Source organism: Erpetoichthys calabaricus, chromosome 17, assembly GCF_900747795.2.
Source record: "Erpetoichthys calabaricus chromosome 17, fErpCal1.3, whole genome shotgun sequence".
Taxonomy (NCBI): domain Eukaryota; kingdom Metazoa; phylum Chordata; class Cladistia; order Polypteriformes; family Polypteridae; genus Erpetoichthys; species Erpetoichthys calabaricus.
The window spans coordinates 23,263,369-23,287,431 of NC_041410.2; the positions used below are offsets into that span (position 1 = coordinate 23,263,369).

Here is a 24,063-nt window from a genome sequence, read left to right on the forward strand (position 1 = left end):
ATCCCACGCACGCTTTCGACTTGTCTTATTTTTACAGGTTACACGTTTTGTGATCAGACATCAGTCGTTAAAGTTTAGCCAGTTAGTAGAAACACTGCCAGTTTCCTGATCGGTTGTTATGTACTGTATTTTCGCGTTATGTAAATAAGGGAAAGTTTTTTGACAGATTGCGTGCATTTGGAGTTGCAAAGTAAACCTTTATAAAAATAAACGGGGCTCTTGCGAACTAATCTCTGTAAAAAAATACGTTTAGTAAAATTTTGAAAAGCTAATAGCGAGAGTTTGTGTTGTATAGCAGACGTTGTTTTTAAGATGTATATAAATTTTAAGATGTAAATATAAGGAATGTGGGTAGCACAGTTCTGCTGCCTCACTAGGGTAAAACCCCAGTTCACTGAGCCCAGGCACTGTCTGTGTGAGTTTTAGTCTGGGAATTATCTTCCCGTATTCAAAAGATGTACATGTTTGGTTAACACATTGGCTTTGTTTTAATGATTATAATTGTGCCCAAAGATAGCCTGGTGCCCAAGCTGGTTTGGATTCCATTTCTTGGCCAGTACTGCCAAGATAGGCACCACCTCATATTAGCAGGCTGCTATTACAAAAGAAAGAAGGAAATGACTCGTTTTAGCTTCATAAAACGGATTAAGTAAAGAGGACTTAACCATCCAGCCTTAACCATCCAGCTTTAACTATTACATGGCCACCGGCAGGTAAAGTGATTTCATTAGCAATAACTAGTACAAGGGAAGAACCAACAATCAGTGGAAAACCAGTTTATCATACTAACAAACACACACTCAGCCATACAGAACAAAACATGGGAATCATCAGTCTTCCTAACTGCATGTCCTTGGAAAGAAACTCATGCGAAAATGCAGCAATTGCCCATCAAGAAATAGAACAAGCAGAGAGAATAATGTTATTGAACCCAACCTCCATTTTGGAGCCAGTTCCAAGCTCAGAAGAATGGAGAAGCTTGGCATTAGGAAAGGCATCTGGCTGTAAAACTCACATTGAAATCTCTATTTGAGAAATCTACCCAAAAAATAGTGACCCCATATAAAAATGGGAATAGCTATGGCAGAAGAAAATGGAGAGAATATTGTTGTTCGCTGTTATTCACTGCTTCACAGCAATGAGTCTCAAGTGACCTGCTGTATGTCAAATTAAGCTGGGAACAAAGCAGAATGTGTACCAACTCTCATTTTAAAATAATTTTCTTAACATCAAAACGTGAGGCAGAAAAAATGGGCAAGAGTAAAATTTGAAAGACTTTAGAAAATTAGTTTATTATTAGTTACCTCAATGCCCTCGACTCCTCTTTTCAGCTATACCAAGTCAACGGAGCACAGTAATTTATCTTCTGACATGTTTTCTTTCTTACTTAAATGCTTTAAAATAGGTATGAAAGGAAGCATAATAAATTTTAGGAGAGATTTTAAAATACTCCTTAAATGTAATTCTGACTACTGTGCCCAAAGTGTTTTCCAAAACCATTTAATAACATGTAAATGTAGTTTAATTAATTTCCCTTCACTGGTAAGTGAACTGCTGATGCATGTTGTGATTTCTCAGATTTGCTTTATGTATTTTAGGACATCTGACATTCATTTCAGGATATTTTGAACTCACTTTCTGAAAAATGTCCTCTGCTTTCAATATGTCTTTTCTGTCAAAATGATCAGGAAGATATTTTGAAATAGCTAGTGTTTTCATTTCAGATATATTTATTTTTACTTAAGATATTTAAAAATGATACTTAGATATCCTAAAATAACGTCTTTTTAAGCGTGTATTATAATGTATTTAAGCTATTTTGAAATAAAGTATGAAATGAGATGAAGTATATGGTAAGATATCACAGATGGAGCAGAAACATATTTTAAGATAACATAAAATGAATCTAATGAGATTTTAGATCTCATCGTGAGTCATGTAAAAATATTCAAAATGTTATTTACCTGCCTATGTAAAAGTAGTCTCAGATAAGGAAGTACCGGAATCATCGGGTAAAAAGGTCCTTTCATCAGATTGGCCAGCCCAGCACTGACTCAGCTGTAGAATGGCTAGTAGGGGAGAGGCAGCTAGTTGGCCGAGGTCTCCAGGGCTCAGACTGACTGTGTCTAGCTTGTCTGACTCCTTTTCTACAATCTGGTTGTCGTTCTACAATTAGTTGATAGACAGAAATTGCAGTTTTTCTTTCATGTTAATTAATTTCTACTTTGTTTGCTCTGTGTTGTGTGTTATGTTTACCCAATTTTTTGACACCAGGTTGCATGTACAACCTACTTGGAAGGGGATTTCTCTCTGAATTGCCCTTCCCAATATTTCTTCTATATTTTTTTTTGTACTTGAAGTGCTTTTTGGGAAACCTGCACAGCCGCAGGTGCTTCTCCAACTAATGCCACAAAAGGCAAGCAGATCTTTTAACATCTGGACAGTTTAACATCTGTGGCAGAGCGAAGGGCGCTCAGCAGGCTCCTATCAATTATGGAGAATCCACTGCATCCACTAAATAATGTCATCTCCAGACAGAAGAGCAGCTTCAGCGACAGACTGCTGTCACTGTCCTGCTCCACAGACAGATTGAGGAGATCGTTCCTCCCCCAAACTATGCGACTCTTTAATTCCACCAGAGGGGGTAAACGTTAATATTTAACATTATACATAGTTATTGTCTGTTTTTTTCACCTGTATTATTATCATTCTTTAATTTAATATTATTTATTGTATCAGTATGCTGCTGCTGAAGAATGTGAATTTCCCATCGGGATTAATAAAGTATCTATCTATCTATCTATCTATCTATCTATCTATCTATCTATCTATCTATCTATCTATCTATCTATCTATCTATCTAAAGATGGTGAGTCACCACTAACAGCCAGGTAAAGAGCAGAGAATCTGTCCATTGTGGCACTCGGTGCTGATGCTACAATATCTTGCATTCATTCCCTAATCAATTTAATTTCTTGGTGTTCAGGAGGTTTAGGATGTCATTTAAAAATGTTCTGTACTACATTTCAGTGATCTCAACTGCATACTTATTTTAAGACATCCTGAAATGCATTAGAGATACCTGAAAATTAATTTAAGACATCTTGACATAAATATATAATCAGATGTCTTTAATTCATTTTAATAAATCTTGAAATGAATTCTGAGAGATCTTTTAATGCTGATTCAGTTTGTCATTTTTAAAGATAGTAACAAGAAAAACGAAAGTAAAACTGAAAGGGATGACGATTCTAAAAATCACTCAGATATTTTGCGCTTGCTTACTCATCATATATGCAATGTTATGGGGAAAAACATTGTGATTTGAACATACAAAGAAAATTCTAGCGTAAAGGAACAATGTTAGAATTTAGCAAAGTGGAACATTTCTTGTTCACCTCGTGTTTCTTTCCCTCGGATTGTGAAGGACACCTGCTGATCTAACCGGATGTAAATAGCGTTGATTTCCGTTCAAAGAGGCGGAAGATTGCCGAAAGGTTTCTGTCGCTACACCACAGCAGCAGATAAGAATGTAAGCATAATAGAACTGAAAACTGAACATTGCAGCGAGTAGACTTTATGTTAAACAGGCTAGCCAAACTCTGGTTATGAGTTGCATCTTTTGCGTAGTTTGTTGGCTTTGAAAAGATGTTATACAAAACATAATTTGTGTCCTAAAATTTAAATTATATGGATAATAACCTATGGTATGCAGTGGTTAACGATGCCGCCAGAGCCCTAACCTAAGTCAGACTGTCGTCCTGGTGTTTCCTCTGATGTTGCGTGTTTTTCCTTGTGTGTGTCTGGGCAGTCCGAAACATCAGTTTGCACGAGTAGGTGTGCGGGTGTCTGTCAATCTGATCTAGATCGTTTCTTGCCTTATACTCCGTTTATATTTGCTGTTCTTTTCCTTTATTAAAATAGCAATGTTTCATTTTTGATGGGTCGGTTGACCTTTATCGTCTTAAGTCTCCACTACAGTATTATACTGCTCAATATCTTTGTACACACTTTTATTTTACAATGGTGCAGTTGTAGCACAAAGATTAAGGGCGCATCCTCATGCAATTGTTGATACACGCATGTTTAATGCCTGTACTTTGTCCATATTCCAGAGAAAATAAATTAACTTCCAGTGAGTGAACATGGATGCACGTCTGAATAAATGTATCCTATCCCATATCGATTTATTTCTTACGCCTGATTCTAATGGGATGGACTTTTATTCCCCATGACCCTGTAATAGACTGTACAAGGTTCATAAAAGTTACAATATCACGTTTGTTTTCTGTGATAATACCTTCCCTATGCCTTAATTGAATTGCATGTACGTTGTTTGCATACAGAGTGAACCTGGTGGGAGTTTCACATTGTAACAATCTCTTCAATATCAAAATACCCGTGGTCGGGTTTCGCCCAATGTCAGTAATACAGCCAAAGAAGGCAACTCAAAATGCTATGCAGAAAATTAATCGATATATTCCAGATATGCATTAATTTAGAGGATGGAATAAAATTACAAATGAAGTTGCAACAAATATTGAAAAAACAAATGAAAAGCTGCCTGTGCTTGATCAGTAGGATCTGTGTTTAGCTTGTTGTAGTGAGATCCCTCAGTGTTGTGTTGTGCAGGATGTAGTTCTTTTGGCTGTAATCTGATGGCTATGCACACTCGAGGTATTTGTTGTGAATCAAAAATAATGTGGGCTTTATTTGTATTGTAATCATGCATTGCAACCCCTTCCCCCTGTGAAAAATCCAGTGCCACCTGCTTAAGTTGTGTTGGTGCCAACCTTTCCTTGTAGTTGAGCTTTTGTGAACTGTTCAGTTTCACAGTCACTATTAGACAGGTCGTGGATGTCAAAAAAAGTCACATTTGCAGCGTATTTTTATTTTATTAATTGATATTAATGCAATTAAAATTTTGATACTTTTCTGAATAATTTTAGCTCAGCTAATACAGTTTTCATGTAATATTCTATCTGGAATTCTTAATTTTAAGTAAGCATGTTCAGCATTGAAATTACATTCTTGACGTTTCAGTGTATAGAATATATTATATGCATACAACTTTAATGTAGTGTCCATCTATCTTTAATTGTGAAATGGAAGCTTTAGCAATGAATACATTTAGTTAGAGAAGAACAGAGCTTAGAGAGCTTGTGTGATCACTCAATTTATGTAAAAAGTTCAAAGAGAAAAATAATTGTCTTTTATACCATGTCTGATTTTATATCTTTCAAGATTTATATTTGAGTATACAATAAAAAAATCGTTTACTTTTTTAAGAACATTGATTTTTGGATTGTAGATCGTACTATTAACCATTAAAGGGTTTTGCATGTAAGACATACAGTAAACCTGCTTGTGTCACATGCTTACTCACACCAGGTGTATTTACTTTTGGTATTTAATTGGACTCACATTTTTATCTGCTTCATTTGAGAGGAACCTCAATAAAGCTAATGTAGCTACAGGAATTAGGTGAAGTTTTCACATATAGTGACTGGGATGGGAATCAGACCTAAGCCCTTGAAGCAGTGCCATAACCTGCCGATTAATGATTTTAAATTCACCCTGTGGGAGTGACCAGTAATTAGTTTCAAAGGACACGTCTGAATATTTACGCATTACCCTGTTATGTAAATAGGCCATCGTAAGTATATTAAAATAGTATAAAATAACAAAAATATACGCTTTCTTTTTTTAGGAGATCAATGGAAGTCCATCAAAATTTGAATTTCCTGTAAATGAGTCCACTTGCTTCTTATAGACTGAAAGAATAAGGATTTGGTCATTGAAGGTTTTTACCAGGCTTTGCTAGTGTCAAGATGTCTGAATCAGGGCACAGCCAGCCTGGCATGTATGGTCCTGGTCGTAGGAGGAGACGACGCCGGGAGCGGGAGATTGGTCCTACTGGTCAGAACCTGTCAGGACCAGGCAGGGAAAGGGACTACATGCCCAGAGAAAGGGAGTGCTGGGTTGGTAATCATTTTCACTTTTCCAAAGTTATTTTTAATAAACAGGAACATGTGTATATGTGTACATGAACAAAATTGTTGGTACACCTCAATGAAAAAAGGAGAACTCAAAATTGTCTCTGAAATAACATGAAACTGACAAAAGTAATTGGCAGCCATCATGGTTTATTTCGTATTTATTATAAATCAGACTTTGCTTTAGAGTTTTGATTCAATAGAATATTTCATATAACACAAATAACAGACAAAAATGATGGGACCCTTAACGTAATATTTTGTCATATAAATAGCTCACACTGAGACTTATGTACCTGTCAACAGGTAATTTGGGCCCACTCTTCCTAAGCAAACTGCTCCAGCTTTGTCAGGTTTGCAGGGGGCCTTCACCAGATTGCATTTTTTAGTTCTTTCCATAAATGTTCAGTAGGACTCAAATCAGGTCTCATAGAATGTGACTTCAGAATAATCCAGTGTTTTATTCTTAGCCATTCGTGGTGCTGTTCGCTATATGTGTCGTTATCCTGTTGGAGAATCCATGACCTTCAACTGAGACAGATCTTTCTGACACTGGGCAGTACATTTCACTCCAGAGAGTTTTGGTAGTCTTAAGATTTCATTGTTTTCTGCACAGAATCAAGGGACCTCCTGCCAAATACAGCAAAGCAGCCCCAAAACATAACCAAGCCTCGTCTGTGTTTCACAATAGATAAAATGTTCTTTTCTTTGAAAGCTTTATTTTCTTGTCTGTGGACATAGAGCTGATGTGACTTGCCATAAGGCTCCAGTTTTGTCTTATCTGTCCAAAGGACATTCTCCCAGAAGCATTGCGACTTGTCTGTGTGCCTTTTAGCAAATTCTATTCTGGCTTTTTTATATTTTTCTATCAACAGTGGAGTCCTCCTGGATTTTCTGTATTCTTCCATTGAGCCCACTGTCACTACAAAAGCAATGGGTGGTGCAATCAGACACTGATTGAACTGACCGTGGAGTTCTGCTTGTATTTCTTTGAAAGTTGTTCTTGGCTTTTTGTTTACCATTCTCACTATCCTTGTGCACATTTTGGGGTTCGGTTTTCCTCTTGCAGCCCCATGGATCTTAAACTTCTTAATAATATTTGCTACTGCTGTCACAGGTTCTCAAGCTATTTAGATATGGTTTTATAGTCTTTGCCTTTCTGATCATCGCAGACAAACTCACTGTCTTCCAATCCCATCTGAAACCCAAATGTCAAACCCCTAACCCGCAAATTTAATTTCTATGGACCATGTTCATTGTAGGACACACGATGATACCAAACAGCAGTGTCCTTGCTTTTCTCCATTTAAATCAGTCAAATGACTGTGCAATTGGAGGCATGTGTAAAACTAGCTAAAGAAAACAGCTAGTTTGAACAGTCACTCAAACACAATTATTTGTGACCTTTTCTAGGGGTACTAACAAGTATGTCCAGGCCATTTTATGATATCTTTATAGAATAAGCAGTACTTCTCTTTTCACACTTGTTTGCTTTGCTCGATGACATATCAATAGCATGCAGGTATGCATAGGACAATTACTTTTCATTTAATCACTTTTAAGCATACACCACTTTTTCAATGAGCTGTAAGGGTACCAGCAAATTTTTCCATGTCTACATCAAATTACTTAGTTTAATTCTAGCCTTGCCTTTTTTAGTTAAAATATACTGTTTTGTTTCTTGCTTGCTTTTGATGGTTCTGTTCAGCTTGGTTTATGAAGCATGCACCATTAAGTTACTTAAAGTGAAGAATCAGATGTGAAAGAAGGTTATTATTCAGTACTATATACATAATATGACTGTGGCCTAATGCTTAAGTAATTATAAGTACATGACTACCAGACCTTTTCTCACTGCAAACTTACTCTCTTACCTTGCACAACTCACTTAATTTGCCAGTGTTTCAGTCAAAAAATTAATGACTGTTAACCTCAAAATATATTTTAATTTTAGTCTTGAAGACTTGGTGGGTAATATCTTTTTGGGTTATGAATATTATTTAATTTTGAAGGAGAACTGTAAGTGTACAGTAATTGCATTCCTTGATTCTTTCATTGGTTCTTCATTTACACTAATACACATTAGGCTGCTGTGTGGTTAAATACTTTTTTTTACTGACATTTCACCAGTGGAGGCATTGACTTTTCTATGTACAAGTATAACACAATCTTTGAATATGGCATGTTTTACACTGTTTGGTCTGACATACTAAAATGGTTTTATGTAGTTCATAATTTTGGTGTCTTTGATAAATCAAATTTTATCATTATTTTGCTAAATATTTGTATCTTTAATAATAATGTGTCTGATATTTTAAGATATATTATGGATTTATAATTATTTATGTACTGTTTGTTTGCTGTTTTTGGTTTACTATGTGTAATATTAACCACAGACATTCTTGTTAAATTTATTGTGAGAACAAAATTACTGCAAAGGTGAAGAAAATACCACAAGAAAGCCAAACAGATAAATTTGATTCACTGCTCTTTGGAAGATTTTTAAAATACAAAATGGATTTCATAAATGTTAATATCAGAATATTCTTTATACAGATTGTCCTAATACATGTACATTTTCATGACAATAGTTCTATACTGAAGGTATATTTATCTATTTAATTTACTACATTAATAGTCTTAACATATCAGAGGCATACTATTATTATTATTATTATTTTATTAAGTGAGTTGTTATTTTGCAGGAGGGCACGGAAGAATCAGCAGGTCCAATGCTTCAGAAGACTCCCATTATTCTTGCCAAACCTCCAGCTGAAAGGGTGTGGGAAAGTAACAAAAATATTTTGCATTCAAATTTAAATGTGGAGTTCCATAAATCAATTAAATCATGGAGCTTTTAACTCAAAAATGTTCATATTTAATTCAGCATAATTAATTTAGTTGGAGCAGGCAGTGATTTACTAGCATTTTATTCCTAATGCTGTATCTATCAAACAATCCAATGCATGGAATTTTTAAAAAATGTTTTCAAGGTCAAAGTTAATGTTCTCTTAATAAGCTAGTTTGCATATTTGCTTGTGTATTTTAATCAGTTATACATTATTTTTGGTGCACTTTAATTTTTCTGATTGGGAAGTAGGCAATAAGATATACACTTATCTATTAGTAAAAGTTACTGCTACATTATTTCTCCTAACTATAAAAATACTTATAGGATATTTTCAATTAGTTGAAAATAAATGAAATACCTTACTTTTATTATTCTGTAGAATTATGTGACTTTTAATTTATTACTTTATATATTAACAGTCCTTAAACATTTTGTATTGTAGCCTAAGTCCAGTCAGACTGCAGTACCTACAAATGCTCCCATGGAGAAACCGATAGTTTTGATCAAGTCTCGAGAAGAAGGGAAGCCTGCTCCACCCACAGATGGTGCTATTCCAACAACCGGAATTACAGTTAAGGCAGAAAAAGAGGGTCAGCGCCCCACCCAGCCAGTGTATCAGATCCAGAACCGAGGAATGGCTGCAACAGCTCCAAGCAGCAATGTGGATCGTGAGTGAAAGAATGCCAGTGGTGGCATTACAAGTAACAGAGTAACCATTATAATTTGTCACCCTTTATTGATACATTTTGCAGAGGAATACGCTTTTTTTCTGTCCAGCCATTTTAGTTCTAGACTGTCCTCATGAAACTGTGACACGCAGACACACACACAGACAGACACATGCCCATCATCGAGATATCAATGTTGTCAATATCAGGGGACCCTAAAACGTCAATATCTGTCAAAAACTGGAGATTTAAATTTTTGATGAATTTTGGACCAATCTAAAGCCCCCCTCCCCCCACCGTATAGGCTAATTCTGCTTTAGTTACAAGAGTACATTCTGAAATCTGTTTGCAAGAAGGTGACCAATACCTTGTCATCTCTGAAGTGTCAAATTAGTCTGCCAAATTAAACCAGATTGAGTAGTTAAATCTTTTATTTCCTAGAGAAAAAGAATATAGGTGTTTGATGCACAGTTTTAGGGAAGAATTCATTTATCAGGACCTTTAGGAACATAATAAGCCATGAATATTGATAGTTTTGAATTGTGGTTTTTAATACAATTCTGCAAGGGATCCATGACTTTTTGGCATTTGACATTCCAGTCAGAGTGAATGGTTCATTTTACTCCATACTGAATGAATCCTTAAGGTTGGGCTTAAGCAACGTATTGAGAAACCTGCTTATTTGGGCCTTATTGTAACTGAATTCAAATGAGGGCAACATTTATAGTCATTTAGTGTTGTTATTGTCACATTTACAGAATACAGTGAAATTTTTAATAAACAGTATGTGACTTTTATCTCTGCATTTCTATTGCTTTCTGACCTTACAGGAGTGTTCATTTCTGTACTGATATCTGAGGCTTCTTTCTTTACGAATTAGATGTGCTAGAATGTTATTTGCCTTCTGGTTGTGATATAGTTGTGTGCTGAATGATAACTGAGCTGGTCTAGTGAAGCTATCTGCCGTACAGTAATCCCTCACTTATCACGGGAGATAGGTTCCAAGGCCGACCACGATAACTGAATTTCCATGAAGTAGGGACACCATATTTATTTAATTATTTAACGTGTATTTGGACGTTTTTAAACCCTCCCTGTATTGTTTACAACCCACCCTTTACTCTATTAATAACAGGGACAACTGCTAAGCAATATGAAATCGGTAGATAAGTTTACACTTACTGTATAGCGAAGTACACGTAGCAGCTTGTAGGCAGTCATGACGTTGTCGACCTTGTTGCAAAATTCCTAAAGCAGATTCCATCCAGACGACTGCCTTATCACGTCCACTTGCAACTCGTTTTGCGCCCTGGTTAAAGGACACTGCGGCCGTAGATCTTATGTGCTTTTCCTCCTTTTCAAATAAAAAAATCATGGACTCATTGATACTGTAATGGTGTAGCTGTTCCCTTCCTTCAACATAGCCAAAACGTTTACCTTTTCTGCAATCGTTTGCATCTTCTATTGGCGCTTGGACACGGCCCCTGAAGCAGTAGCACGTTAATGCTGAATTAGTGAGATGAGACTTCCTGGTTAATGCAACACTCCGTCGCTGAGCCAATCAGCAGCACACAGGAACTTAACTGCGTGCTCTGATTGGGTAGCTTCTCAGCCATCCGCCAATAGCATCTCTTGTATGAAATCAACTGGGCAAACCAACTGAGATAGCAAGTACCAGAAGTAAAAAGATGCATTGTCCGCAGAAACCCGCGAAGCAGCGAAAAATCCGCGTTATATATTTAGATATGCTTACATATAAAATCCGTGAAATCGTGAATCCGCGAAAAGTGAACCGCGAAGTAGCAAGGGATTACTGTATACTGTGTCAATGACTGACATCCTTTACTGTGAAATTGTAGCTTAAAGTACGTGCAGTTATAATCACTTTACACTTAGTAAATGCCTACACTTTATGTGTACTTACATCTTGTTAGCATATTTAAGATTATGATAATTCTTGTTATGCATATTTTTTTCTATTCATATGTGCTGCAAATAGCATTTTTGCAATTTTAGTGTAATCTTAGGGACATCTGGCCCCAAAATGTCAATTACTGTACTGTTATTTGTTAATGATAAAAAGATGGAGAAAGAAGACAGACAATCTCATCAGCCCTTTATTTGTTACTTACACTTTTAGTCTTCCACTTCTAAATAAATCTACAGAGTGAATCATTCCCACTGCTCTACATATCTAATCTTTTTATCATAAACGCTACAATAAATAAGTGAAAACTGTGCCTCAAAACTATTGCTAAGGTCGTTTCTTCTGTGCATTCACCATTGTCTCCAAAGGTTTGATATTGTTATGTGTTCTAAGATTGTTCGGGTAAGAAAAACAGAAGGTTTAAGGTTTGTTATACTCATTATTCATGGTAGCAGAAAGTGGCAACATGAGGCAAGTTAATTAGCCAAAGGAAAGTAAGAATCTCACTGTACTTTGTATGTGTTACATTAATGACCCTATAAACTCATTTGAAGTGTCACACCAAACCAATGAAAATTTAAGCAAAAGTTATTTATGTATTTATTTTTTTACAAATTTTTGGGGCTTAGTTTTCATAGGTGTTTTGCATCTTTATACTTTTCATCTCTGAAGATGTAATTCTTTTTCACCTTTTTTGGGTTGTGCTGATGGATTTGGCAGAATTCTGTTGTTTTTACAGTTGTTTATTAATTGTGCACGCTTTGGTAAATTAAGTAAACCTTTTTTATTTTTCTTACTATAAAAGAGTGCTAGTTATACAAAAATAATACATACAAGGAAAAGAGAGATTATTTCTATATCTGTGTTAAATGAAGAGTGTCAATGCCTGTCCAGGTATTTAGATTTCTATTCTATGTCCCAAATTGGAGATGGTTTATTACTATTGGTATTTATCTCAGAGTAAGACTTGAGCAAGTATTATCACATACTAGACCAAACATTTGATGTTTTGAGTATTCTTTATGTGTTTACAGCTGTAATTGGTCAAGCAAAACTTCTTCCACCGGAAAAGATGAAGCACAGTATCAAACTTGTTGATGACCAGATGACCTGGTGTGACAGTGCCATGGAGGTATGAAAGAATCTTACATATTCTACCATATTCTGCTCAATCACTGTGCTGATTGTTCAAAAGCACCTCAGCCTATTTCTCCTTAATACTCGAGTTATTGCCAATACATCCATTCTTTTTCCCAATTTTGCGCTCATGTTCTTTATTATGGCTCACAATGTTAAAATGTTTAATACCTTTTAAAATTAGCATAATGAAAATTGATTTGAAAGGGTCATTCCCCTTTTGCTAAGAACCTTTTTTTTATTCTTTTGTCTTCAGTATCTATTAGACCAAACAGATATGCTGGTAGTAGGAATAATTGGGCTACAGGGAACGGGAAAGTCAACAATTATGTCCCTTTTGTCTGCCAACGCTCCTGAGGAAGACCAACGGTAAGTACCTGTAAATTTTTAACTAATTCTATATATATATATATATATATAAAATGTTGGATTACAATATAAAAATACTATAATTACTAGGTAGAGCATCTTACATTATTTACTTGGTTAAACAAGTGAATAATTTATGTAGAATTCTGATGAGGTTCTACTACAGAGTTTGTTTTGTTTCTTAAATACACATTTCCTGTATGATCTTACTGAATAGCAGAACTCTTGTGCATTTTTAAATGTTTAAAAAAAATATTTATACAATATATATTTTCAATAAGTGCTGAAATGACTAGTCAGCTAATGTGCTTTATCTTTAGGGAAGTTGGACAGTTGCGCTATCATTCTAATTTAGTTCTATCATCTTTTCTATAAAAGAGAAACATAGAAACATGCTTTTTTTTGAAAGAAAATATAATTCATGACACACTGGTGAGCAGTTAAATGATTGCCTTTTATCTTTAGTATTAAATGTTTAACCATATGTTGGTTAAGTACAAGCCAGATCTTTGGACTTTGTTCATTGAATTCTAAGAATCTATTATAATGCATGTCTTTTTACACTTGGTAAGAGATAGGAGTTGCATCATTGTGTTTTATATTTAACAGGTTTACTATCATTAAATAGCTACTGTTATTTCTTCCTGTCATGCAGATGTTATGTATTCCGTCCACAGAGTCAGGAGATCAAAGAGAGAGGTGGCAATCAGAGTATTGGTATTGACTTCTTTATAACGCAGGAGAGGGTCATCTTCCTGGACACACAGGTAGTTTTAAGAAAGAATGAGCATAGCAAACACATGAAGTCATGTCATTTTGGCTCATTGTACTCCCTTTTTTTTTTTAGTATCTTTTTTGAATTTATGATCACAAGTAAGGATGGTGGTTTAGATTAAAAGGCAATTGGTAAGCTTTACCTGAGTTTAATTAGTGATTTATCTCAGTAATCCAGTACAATTTTCTCAAAATATCCATTGCCGCACTAACTCATTGTTCCATCTCATTGGTCAGACTGCTTTTTAAATCATATAAGCAATAGTTTTTTTTTATGTCATGGACAGGGCACCAGTTCATTGATGAGTCCATTGGCAAGTCCATTGGCGCACACACCCACACTCCCAGGACCAGTGTAGGCTTGCCACTTAACCTAGAAGAAATGTCTTTGGGAGTATGGCAGGAAACCCACCCTACCATAGGGAGAATGTACAAATTCCGCATAGACAGTGACACAGCACAGGATTAAAACCCTGGACACTAAATCTGTGAGAGGGCAGGACTCTTCACTCTGCTAACACAATATGTCTAAAGTTAAGTTAAACAGCACCCCAGTTAATCATAAAATGTCATCTTTAATTTCCATTAAAAATTGGCCATACCAAACAGTGAAGAAATGATTAATGTTCCAAACAAAACTTTTCCATATCATTGTACTAAGCTCATACCCTGGCATTCAATAATAATAGTAATAAGTAAAAAAATTTCTAACTGGTGAAAGGAAAAAAATGGGTCTATTTGTCAATTGTTTCTAGAGTCACCAGATGTAAGTGCTCTGAAATATGGAGGCTTTTATGCTTTTGACAAGACCCTATTTACAGACTTCATTTTCAGGTATCTCAGTTAAAAAATAAATAAATATAGTGTGTTACCATGTTTAAAACAGTACAATTAAGTAACAGTCAGAGAAACTTTGTTCAGGTTAAGAAGTGATTTTATTCATTGAAATTTAGAAACATTGAATTCACAGTATACATTCAGTGTTATTTACATTCAGTAGTTATTTTGTGCCAAACAAAATTTACAATCAAGGACGTAAGTGTTATAAAGCAGAGGGTGCAGCTCTTTATAATACAGTATAGTTTGTGCCTCCTATTTCAGGGAGCCATTTGTTAATTAACATTTGTTAATGAAGTGGTACAATCCCAGGGCGATTTAGAACATGAAAATACATCACATTGTAAGATAAAAAGAACTGTTTTGGCAAACAGTAGATAAGGAACGCATTATGCCTTGTTGATTTACTAAACCTATTATTTTTTAACCATTGTCCATAGTGCATATGAAACAAAATGTCTGATGTAAGTGAAAATATTTTTCGTCTACAAATGAAAACACAAATATAGATTGATGCCATTTGGTCAAAAAATTGACTGGATTTGAACTCACAAAAGAAACACTGTTTTCTTTGTTTTAGTCATTCATTAGCATATAAAATGTCTGTGATAAACATTATGGCAATTCATTATAAGCATTAAACTTTGCTACACCAAAAAGCCAATAAATCAATGCAAATTACTGGAATGTAAACATGATTAAAACAATAAAAAATCATCCACTCATCCTTCTGTCTATTTTCTAACCTGGTTTCCCAGTGCCTGGTCTCAGAGGGCTAGTCCCTATCCCAGCATACCTGGGTACAAAACAGGAACCACTCCTGCAAGGGGCATGAATCAATGCATAACGTTATGCAAATACATGTAGCTATTTTTTAATTTGAAATAAAAAGTATTGTGTAATTTGGAAAAATACATTAAAGCACAATGAATATAAATTAGGAATTTTAAAAATAAACATAATAGTGTACATTAGATAACCTTAGAAAAAAATATGCACAATCACATCTTTATTTGTATTATGAATTATTATTAAGTGGGCTTTGAAGCAATTGTGTTCTAGTTGCCATCTTATTTACTTGGAACCATTTCTAAGTATTCTTTTATCCATTTACTCATCCTGCTCAATCCAGTTTTTGTTTCCAACCTAGCACATGGTGCTACGAGTAAAGGATCAATTTCCAAATAAGTATTAGCACCAATGGTTTTAAAAATAATGCCAGACGACAGTGCCATGTCTACATGATGGATCTGTAAGCCTTGCTATTTAAAAAAATCGCCTTAGATTCATTGATGACAGCTAAGACTAGAATTTACTGTCAGACTTTATAAATATTCACAGTTTTTAATGGTAAAACATGTCAAATTCAATTAATCAGATTAAAATATTAAGTGAAAATTTTTAGTGAATGTTGCATAAATACTCTTAATACAGTAACAGTACATTAAAAATATTTTAATGGAATTAGTATGTATGTTTATTCTGCTGTTTTTTTTAATGATGATATGGTATATGGAAGCAAAGTAAGCCAGATTCTGGATAGTGTTTTGTGGAATTTAAATTATACCATCCCAATATGTTTTACACATACACATCTTAAGAACATTTGGTAATGATCCCTTAGTGAAACATTTGTCTAGCTGTCCTATATACTGTCACTACGTGGACTCTAGACCATGCTGATTACTGCTAGAAACTCTTCTGTGCTGAACAAGTATACCTAAATATCAGTTGCTCTTGTCTGTCTTGGAATAACAGTTTATTTCTCAGAGTTCAAAAAGCAAGGAATTCCATGACTTGTGTCCAACTCTGTGTTCAGTTATCTGGTATACTAAACTTTTTCCAGGCATGTCATTGTATGTAGCCTGTCTCTTGAAACTGTATAATATTTCCCTTCTTAGTGGCAGTGGGTCTGACTTGAAGTGTACCAGTAAATTTAGTTGCGATGCATTTGAAAAATTAAAATGGTTATATGGTATATAAGAAGACTTAAAACCTTGGGATTTATAGTGTTTCAAATAACTACAATATTTTTACTAATTATATTACTGCCTATCTCTTCAGCCAATTCTCAGTCCTTCAATTCTGGATCACTTGATCAATAATGATCGCAAACTGCCCCCAGAGTACAGTCTGCCACACACATATGTAGAGATGCAGGTAAGTTATAAGAAGAAGGTAAATAAGCCCAGTTTGACTTACGACACAGTCAATACAATCAGTTTATTTTGTGGTGCATTCATCTGAAGCTTTGGTATTATCCCCTAGGCTGATGTTTAGATTAAGTTATGTTGTTAATATTAATGATGTGATGTAAAAGTATTAATCAAGCAGGGAACTATTAGAATTATAAAAAAGTTAGTTGCTGAAATAGTTTCTTTCTTTATTGTGCGTTCATATCCCGGGTCCTCCCTGCATGGAGAGCACTTTGAGTAGTGAGAAAAGCAGTATATGAATGTATATAATTATTATTATTATTATTCTGTATCAGAACTATTGTAATTTAGCATATTTCCTTATAACTCATTAATCAAATGGCAGTATGATACACGTTTTCGATTCTCTTGATATTTCAGGATAGTAGTTGGTTGCATGTTCATGTATTTATGAAAATAAAGCATTCTGTACTTAGTCTACAAAGCAAAGAAGTGAAGCACTATTGCAATTAAAGGTAGCTACCATCATGAAATGTAGCAATAAATGATGGGAAAGGGTGCATCCTTCTATTTTATTTATTACAATCACTTTTTCCTGGTCAGTTTTCTGGGAATTCGGAGCTTCTTATAGCAACATTAAACACAAGGCATACTGTATATGTTGTTTAATAAATTAGTTTTTCATTTATTATTTATAATGCTACAACCTTAGCTAAAAGGACATAGAAGTTTGTAAAAAAAAACATAGTATTAGTCAATTAGGTTACAGAACAAGTTGCTAAAATTGGTCATTTGTACTATATCCTCATGGCCATTTACTCTATGTTAAACACGTTCAGTTTGTATGTCATCTTACTCACAGCAACTATCTTGTAATCTTTCTCCAGATTTAGGAAGGACCACCTGTAGAAAAAGAATCTTTGTTTTTTCAGTTACATCCTCTTCGAGAAAAAATCTGTTAATTCAAGAACAGTGCATATTTTCATCAATCTCTATCTATTTTGACCAAGTATACTCACATTAAGTTTAGGCTGACAATATGAACTTCTTTTGGCAAGAGCTACAGAGTTGATACAATTTTACAAAACTAGTGTTCATTGAAATAACCTTGTACATGTCTTTTACAAAAAAAAAAAAGGAATTGCTAAATGTTGTCCCAGTGCTGTAAAAACCACATATAAGACTAGTTCACAAATTAGTTATATTAAGTAAGAATAAAAAAAAAAAATCCCCAGCTGTATGCATTCAATCATGACACTTTTAAAATAGAGGCTTGCAGTAATTCACAAGGGAAAAGAAGGTGAAGTCTACATTGATGGAGTGAAAAAAAAACATTATTACAATGTCTTCAACACAAGGTCTAGAATGTCGCTTGCATCCCAACTGCCACACAAACATGCAGTTTAATCTTCAGTTTGCAATGATGATTTAACCCTTGTTATTCCAACATGTCATATCAATGTTAGAGCAATTTTATTTGTATTGAAATAGTTTAAAATGTTCCAATACTAAGAAAAAAATTCTATGAAGAGTGATACACAAAACAGAGAAATCAAAGAATATTTAAACCACAGTCAAATAACAAAAACTCAAACATCTTGTGAGGCTAATTAAAGGTTCTGCCTGTTTTGGTAAGGTGGTCAACCATTTGCCACCATAACACCTGTCAAAGTATTCCCTTTCTGACATCCAGTCTCCCCCTCACGCACCATTTAATAACTTTCTAAACCAGTTGTGGCCTTCCATTTTCTTCAGTTACACCAGGGTAGAACTTCTTCTGTAAGCTTCTGGTACCTTTGTACACTAAACCTTTGGTTTCCTTGAGAGGCCAGGTCTTCAAAGCAGCTTCATGTTCTGTCAGATAGAAAGCATGGTTACCTACATTTCCATCTCTGGTATTTTTCTTCTTGACTATACATTGTTTCTCAGGAACGTAATCTGGGAATTCTGGCAACTATTGGGTCACCTGCCATGTAGCATTCCATATTGTATGGATCCTTTTTTAGCTGCTTCTGTGTCCCACATTATTATATAGTGCTCTTGGCCTGTATTTGGTGCATGCACAGGGGCTTATCGCCCTCTAGTGGATTTTGTATTCTGATACTGGCATATGCTAATAAACCTCTTCATGTTAGTATGGTCCTGCCTTTTTTCCACAGGAGTACCCTGCATGGGCCTAACTATCCTCTGTGCCCACCTATTCGTGACCTTGTTCTTGGCAGTCATTTGCTAGCTGGACAAGCTTTCAGAATGTTCATACTCTGTATTATACATTTATCCAAAACTGTTTTAATTAAATCCCTTTCAAAATCACAGCCTAGATTTCACCCATTTCTATGATTGTCTAAATGATCAGCGCAATGAATGTTGCATTTTGAAAATTAATCAGGACTAAAGTCCAAGCTATTTCCTTGACCACAATACAAACACTTTACATTTATTGTCATACTCAAACCTTTCTAAAGTCATTAAAAAGAAGTAAAATGGATGTTCGACACACCCAGGTGCTGCATAAAAATGCAGAGCAAAAAAGAAACGTCAGCAGTAAACATCACTGTCTTCATAACAGTGTTGATCATGTTTTTCCTGTATGACTTATACATTGTGTCCTTTAGCATAAATATGAGGGTCTTCAGTTTGTGGAGTATAGGTAAACCAATGAGCTATGCTTTTAGAGAAATACTGTCCCTGCATCCAGGTAAACATGCAACACCAAATTTAACAGTAATTCAAAAGAAATTTTGTTCTGTGTGATGTTAACTGAGTAGTTTTCTAATAAACTCTCAGTTTCATTTTATAGGTTCTTTAAAGTTATTTTGAAAAAAGGCATCTGCCAAATAAATAACTATATAATGAGGGGGAAGTACTTAAAGACCATTATAATGCAAAATATAGTACATACATTTATATAATTTATCAGATATGCAAAGACTCTTGCTGTCTCAGTTTATATTGTATAAAGGAACCATAGGTAGGGACATAATGTTTTCTGGCTTCTAGAAGTAAAAGAAGCCTAGAAAGAGAAAAAGGAATCTTGAAAAAGACAAAAGAAAAATGTGATACTGGATTATGTATTGCTTTACAGTTATGCATATGGTATCAGTAATGAAGAGTTTGTTTAACACACCATATTTTAATACCCAATCCTTTGTTTTATTATTTGATAGTGATAGGTCATTTTAGGACCTAATTTTATATTTTTCATTTTATAATGAAATGAAGTAATAGTAAAGTAGTCATGTTTTCATGAGCTGTATGACTCAAGTTGTTTGCAACTCTTTTTTTGATATTATAACCTAATAACATTTAAATGTGAGGCAAAATTATTTCAAATGTGATGCATAATGATAATTATTTGAATTTAGTAAAACACTTCTTCTGTTTATCAGATTACTGTATATTACTGTCATTTATTTATGTAGAGTAATAAACATCACATGATATGCATTTTCAATTATTTCCTCATTACTCCAGTCCTTGCAGATGGCTGCATTCCTATACACCGTGTGTCATGTGGTGATTGTGGTTCAGGATTGGTTTACAGATCTCAGTCTTTATAGGTAAACGTTCTGATTATCATTTCTAGTATAAGTTAATATGAAACTGTAAATACTAGTGTGTAAGAATAAAGCATCCGTCTGCTTTTTGTATTTAATCAATATTTAAAGAAAAAATAGTTATGATTGTATGTTCCATGTGCGCAAAAAACAAGATAGACACAAAAGTAATGTTTCCACACATATTTCTGTTATTTCATATGGTATGCATTCAGTCCAATAGATGTTAATGCTAGTTTTGATATAGTTCCTTGATTTTGATCACAAAGCAGTCCTATTTTAAAGTGTAATATGCATTTCTTGTACTGGCCTGACAGTAACATCTACTGAGGCAAGCAAATATGACAACATTAATACTTTGTTATACTGTATATTATGTCACAAGATAAAGCAGCAGGTCTAACTGATTCTGTACATACGTTCTTTGGGAAAGCACTGGGGCACAATTTATCCAATAAATCATCTAAAGAAGGCTGTGCATACCCTATCTCACCTTGACTGCAGTTAATGTCTTCCACAATTATGATTAAAATGCAAAATCTATGTTTGCTAAGGTGATAGAGACCTATCCAGACAGACTTGAAGGTACTTCCACAAAGTATTAATGAAAAGGTGTGCATATTTAGGCAACAAAAAATTTGTTTTTCACATTGTCATTTGCAAGAAGTATATTAACATGATTTGTCTTGGCTTCAGCCTTTAGACTCACAAAACTTTCAGTAGGGTGTACAGTATATATTTTTGATGTCTTCCGTATGTAATTGATTATCTTTGGATTTTCATGACGTTTATAGTCTTGAGTTCAGTAGAGAGTTACTTTTGTGGAAAGTCTTTGTGCTAGTTTGAAATCTGTATCTGGTGATATAATGTAGTCTTTACTTTTGTGGAGGAGTTTTAAAATTATTTTTATATGTCACATAGATTTCTACAGACTGCTGAAATGCTGAAGCCTTCCACTCCCTCAACCAGCCATGATTCCAGTGGATCTGCTGGACCAGATGAAGGAACTGAATATTACCCGCATATAGGTGAGAATATTGCTAATATTAAACAGCACATTGTTTTATTTAGATTTTTATGTCAATTTAGTATTTGAAGTGTCATTTTCTTAATATTTTATTTTAATATGACATTTATTAGGATTTAATGTTTTTCATTGTGTGAAATGTAACTAGGTGGGACAGACATCTCTGAGTGATAGAAAGAAAGAAGTTAGGTAGGTTAGTAGTGCTTATATCAGTAGGAATCCTGGATGTGTTGGTCCTTGTTGGAGCATTAGGACTTGCCATGATAAGCTTAGATGCCATTGACACTAAAAGTTCCAGAACTGAGAACTCTCTCTTCCACAATGGGGACTTGCTTATTCTTCTTTCATATACTTTTAGACAAACTAGTCCTTCTTTCTCCACTGTCACTTTGCACATTTGCACAGTATAATTTATATTTAAATCCTCTGTGTTACCATGACAGCATACCCAGTGCAATGTCTTTATTGCATACCAGTTCTCCTTTCATCAGATCACATTTCTTGTTTGTTTTTTGGTTTTCTCCAATCCTAGGATTTTAAAAGGGCAATTATTCTAGCTAGTTCTGAACCTTTATACCTAGGATTTGTTTATATGTTTGTTGATGAAATGGTAGAAAGCCAAATACTGCATGCTGGTCTTGATCCATATAAACACAGAGAAGTGATACTGTATCACTGTTCAAAAAATGAGAAAACAATAAGGTAAGGTGCTTTTGCAGACTTACTACAAAGAAAAAAAATAGTTTTAGGTGTAATCAGAAGCAAAAAGCAAGTTCTAATTTATGTGAGTTTCTTACTCCATTGAACATCTCATCCAAAAAAATGAAATGAAACATTAAGACACATATACTGTAGATGGAAGAATAACTGTCTAAAAAAACAATAATATAACATGGGCAAGACATAAAGCACCAGCCAATGTACATATTAATATACAGTATATTTACAAAATTTAGTATAAATTCTTCAAATTGAGGTCTTGGGAACATTCATGCTGGACTAGTGATATGTTTCAGACAGCTTGTAACGGCCGACCCCTTTTACCCAGCCGGCAGCTACACCTCCAAGACCAGTGGCCTGGATAATTTACTGAGAAATAATCTAACTATCAAGCCATACTTCTTACCAATTAAACTTTCCCCCCCCACAATCGATGGTGAAAAATATGAGCACACAAAAACAGGATGTAAAATTAAACATTATATGTATTAAGTGAAATGAAATAGAAAAATAGAAACATATAAATATAAATATCCCTCCACCCCAGCAATAACAAGACACCACCAAATATATATATATACAACAAAAACCCTCCCTTGTCCCTGTAACAAATAAACACACAACACGAAAAACAACAATGAATGATAAACTGAAAATGAATGAGAACGTGAGTCCGGTAATAAAGAAACTGTCCTGAAAGCGGATGACTGAATGAGTGAAATTGTGATGTTTGATTCTCCCCGGAAAAAATGGAACAGCCTCACCGTGAATTCTCATGTGTGTGGTGGATGATTAAGTCCTACCCCGGGGTCTCTCGTGGTGTGGTCCTTGAAATAAATCCGGCTGATGGAAAAACAAACTGGATGGATATGCGCGATGTGGACAATAACTGGAACAGTTGGCTCGTGGTCGTGAATGAAAAATCTCCTTCTCTCCTCTCTCTTCCTTCTCCTCCTGCTGGCTTAAATAATCCTGTGACGGCTGTGATTGATTGATTGTAAACAGGTGTTTTCCAGGTTTGCGGCTGTGGTCTCCTTCCAAAGGGGACGGCATTAATTGATGCACATAAACAGTAAACGGGACAATGAAACGAGACGCACTCAGTACTGACATTTAACACTTATGTGGCCCCGCTACATCCCCCCCCCCCCCCAACCTTGGACAAGGGAGGGCCGAAGTACGGCTTGAGATTGGCCACATGGATAGTGTCTATCTTGGAGTCAGTGCCGATACCCCTTTGAAACTGGAAGTTGACTGGACCTGTTTGAGATATGATTTTGGCTGGACCTAACCATTTAGGCGCTAGCTTGGCAGAGAACCTTTTGCTGGCATCCGAGAGATGGTGAGCTCTAATCCAGACCAAATCACCCGGCTGAAAGTGCGCTTCCTTACGCCGGGCATTATATAACTTGGCATGTCTGGATGTCGAACTCACTAACCTCTGTTGGATTCTCCGCCGTAATTCCTCCATTTTAAATAAATTATTGTAGCTGGTGGTTTCTGGACTAGGGGCTCTGGGAAGGAGTCGGTCAAGCGGGCCCTTTAGCTGTCTGCCCAGCGCAACCAAAGCAGGCGTCTCACCTGTGGCTTCATGCACAGCGGTGTTCAGGGCAAACCGGAGCTCGGGGAGCCATTTATCCCAATCCTGATGGCGTTCACCCACATAGGAGGCGATCATGTTCTTCAGGGTCTGGTTCACTCGCTCCGTCATGTTAGCCTGGGGATGGTAAGCTGTTGTCAGGTTTTTTTTTCACTCCCCAGGCTGTATAAAGTTCATCTAATACAGAGCTCGTGAACTGCGGACCCCGGTCTGAGACGATGTTCTTCGGCACCCCCCAGCGGGTGAAGATTTTGTTCTTCAGGGTGGAGCAGATCTTGTTAGTTTTTGCGTCCGTTAAGGCAAACAGCTCCACCCACTTTGAAAAATAATCAATCACCACCATCAGGACGGTTTTCCTCGAGCTGGTAACAGGAAATGGCCCCATCAGGTCGACTCCCAAAATCTCCCCCGGTCCATCTGCGATTATCGATTGTAGAAATCCTG

The 24,063-nt window shown here is 35.4% G+C and overlaps 1 protein-coding gene across 1 annotated transcript in view; it reads left to right on the forward strand.

The window, feature by feature from the left end:
- The first annotated feature begins 3,434 nt into the window (after window positions 1-3,434).
- smg9 (SMG9 nonsense mediated mRNA decay factor) overlaps window positions 3,435-24,063 on the forward strand; it is a 33,404-nt gene continuing 12,775 nt past the window's right edge. The window contains exons 1-10 of the mRNA XM_028822428.2: window positions 3,435-3,532; window positions 5,711-5,981; window positions 8,702-8,776; window positions 9,290-9,515; window positions 12,477-12,574; window positions 12,836-12,948; window positions 13,604-13,715; window positions 16,624-16,719; window positions 20,190-20,275; window positions 21,194-21,300. Coding sequence (XP_028678261.1) covers window positions 5,832-5,981; window positions 8,702-8,776; window positions 9,290-9,515; window positions 12,477-12,574; window positions 12,836-12,948; window positions 13,604-13,715; window positions 16,624-16,719; window positions 20,190-20,275; window positions 21,194-21,300 — 1,063 coding nt within the window. The 5' untranslated portion in view covers window positions 3,435-3,532; window positions 5,711-5,831. The remainder of the gene's footprint in view (window positions 3,533-5,710; window positions 5,982-8,701; window positions 8,777-9,289; window positions 9,516-12,476; window positions 12,575-12,835; window positions 12,949-13,603; window positions 13,716-16,623; window positions 16,720-20,189; window positions 20,276-21,193; window positions 21,301-24,063) is intronic.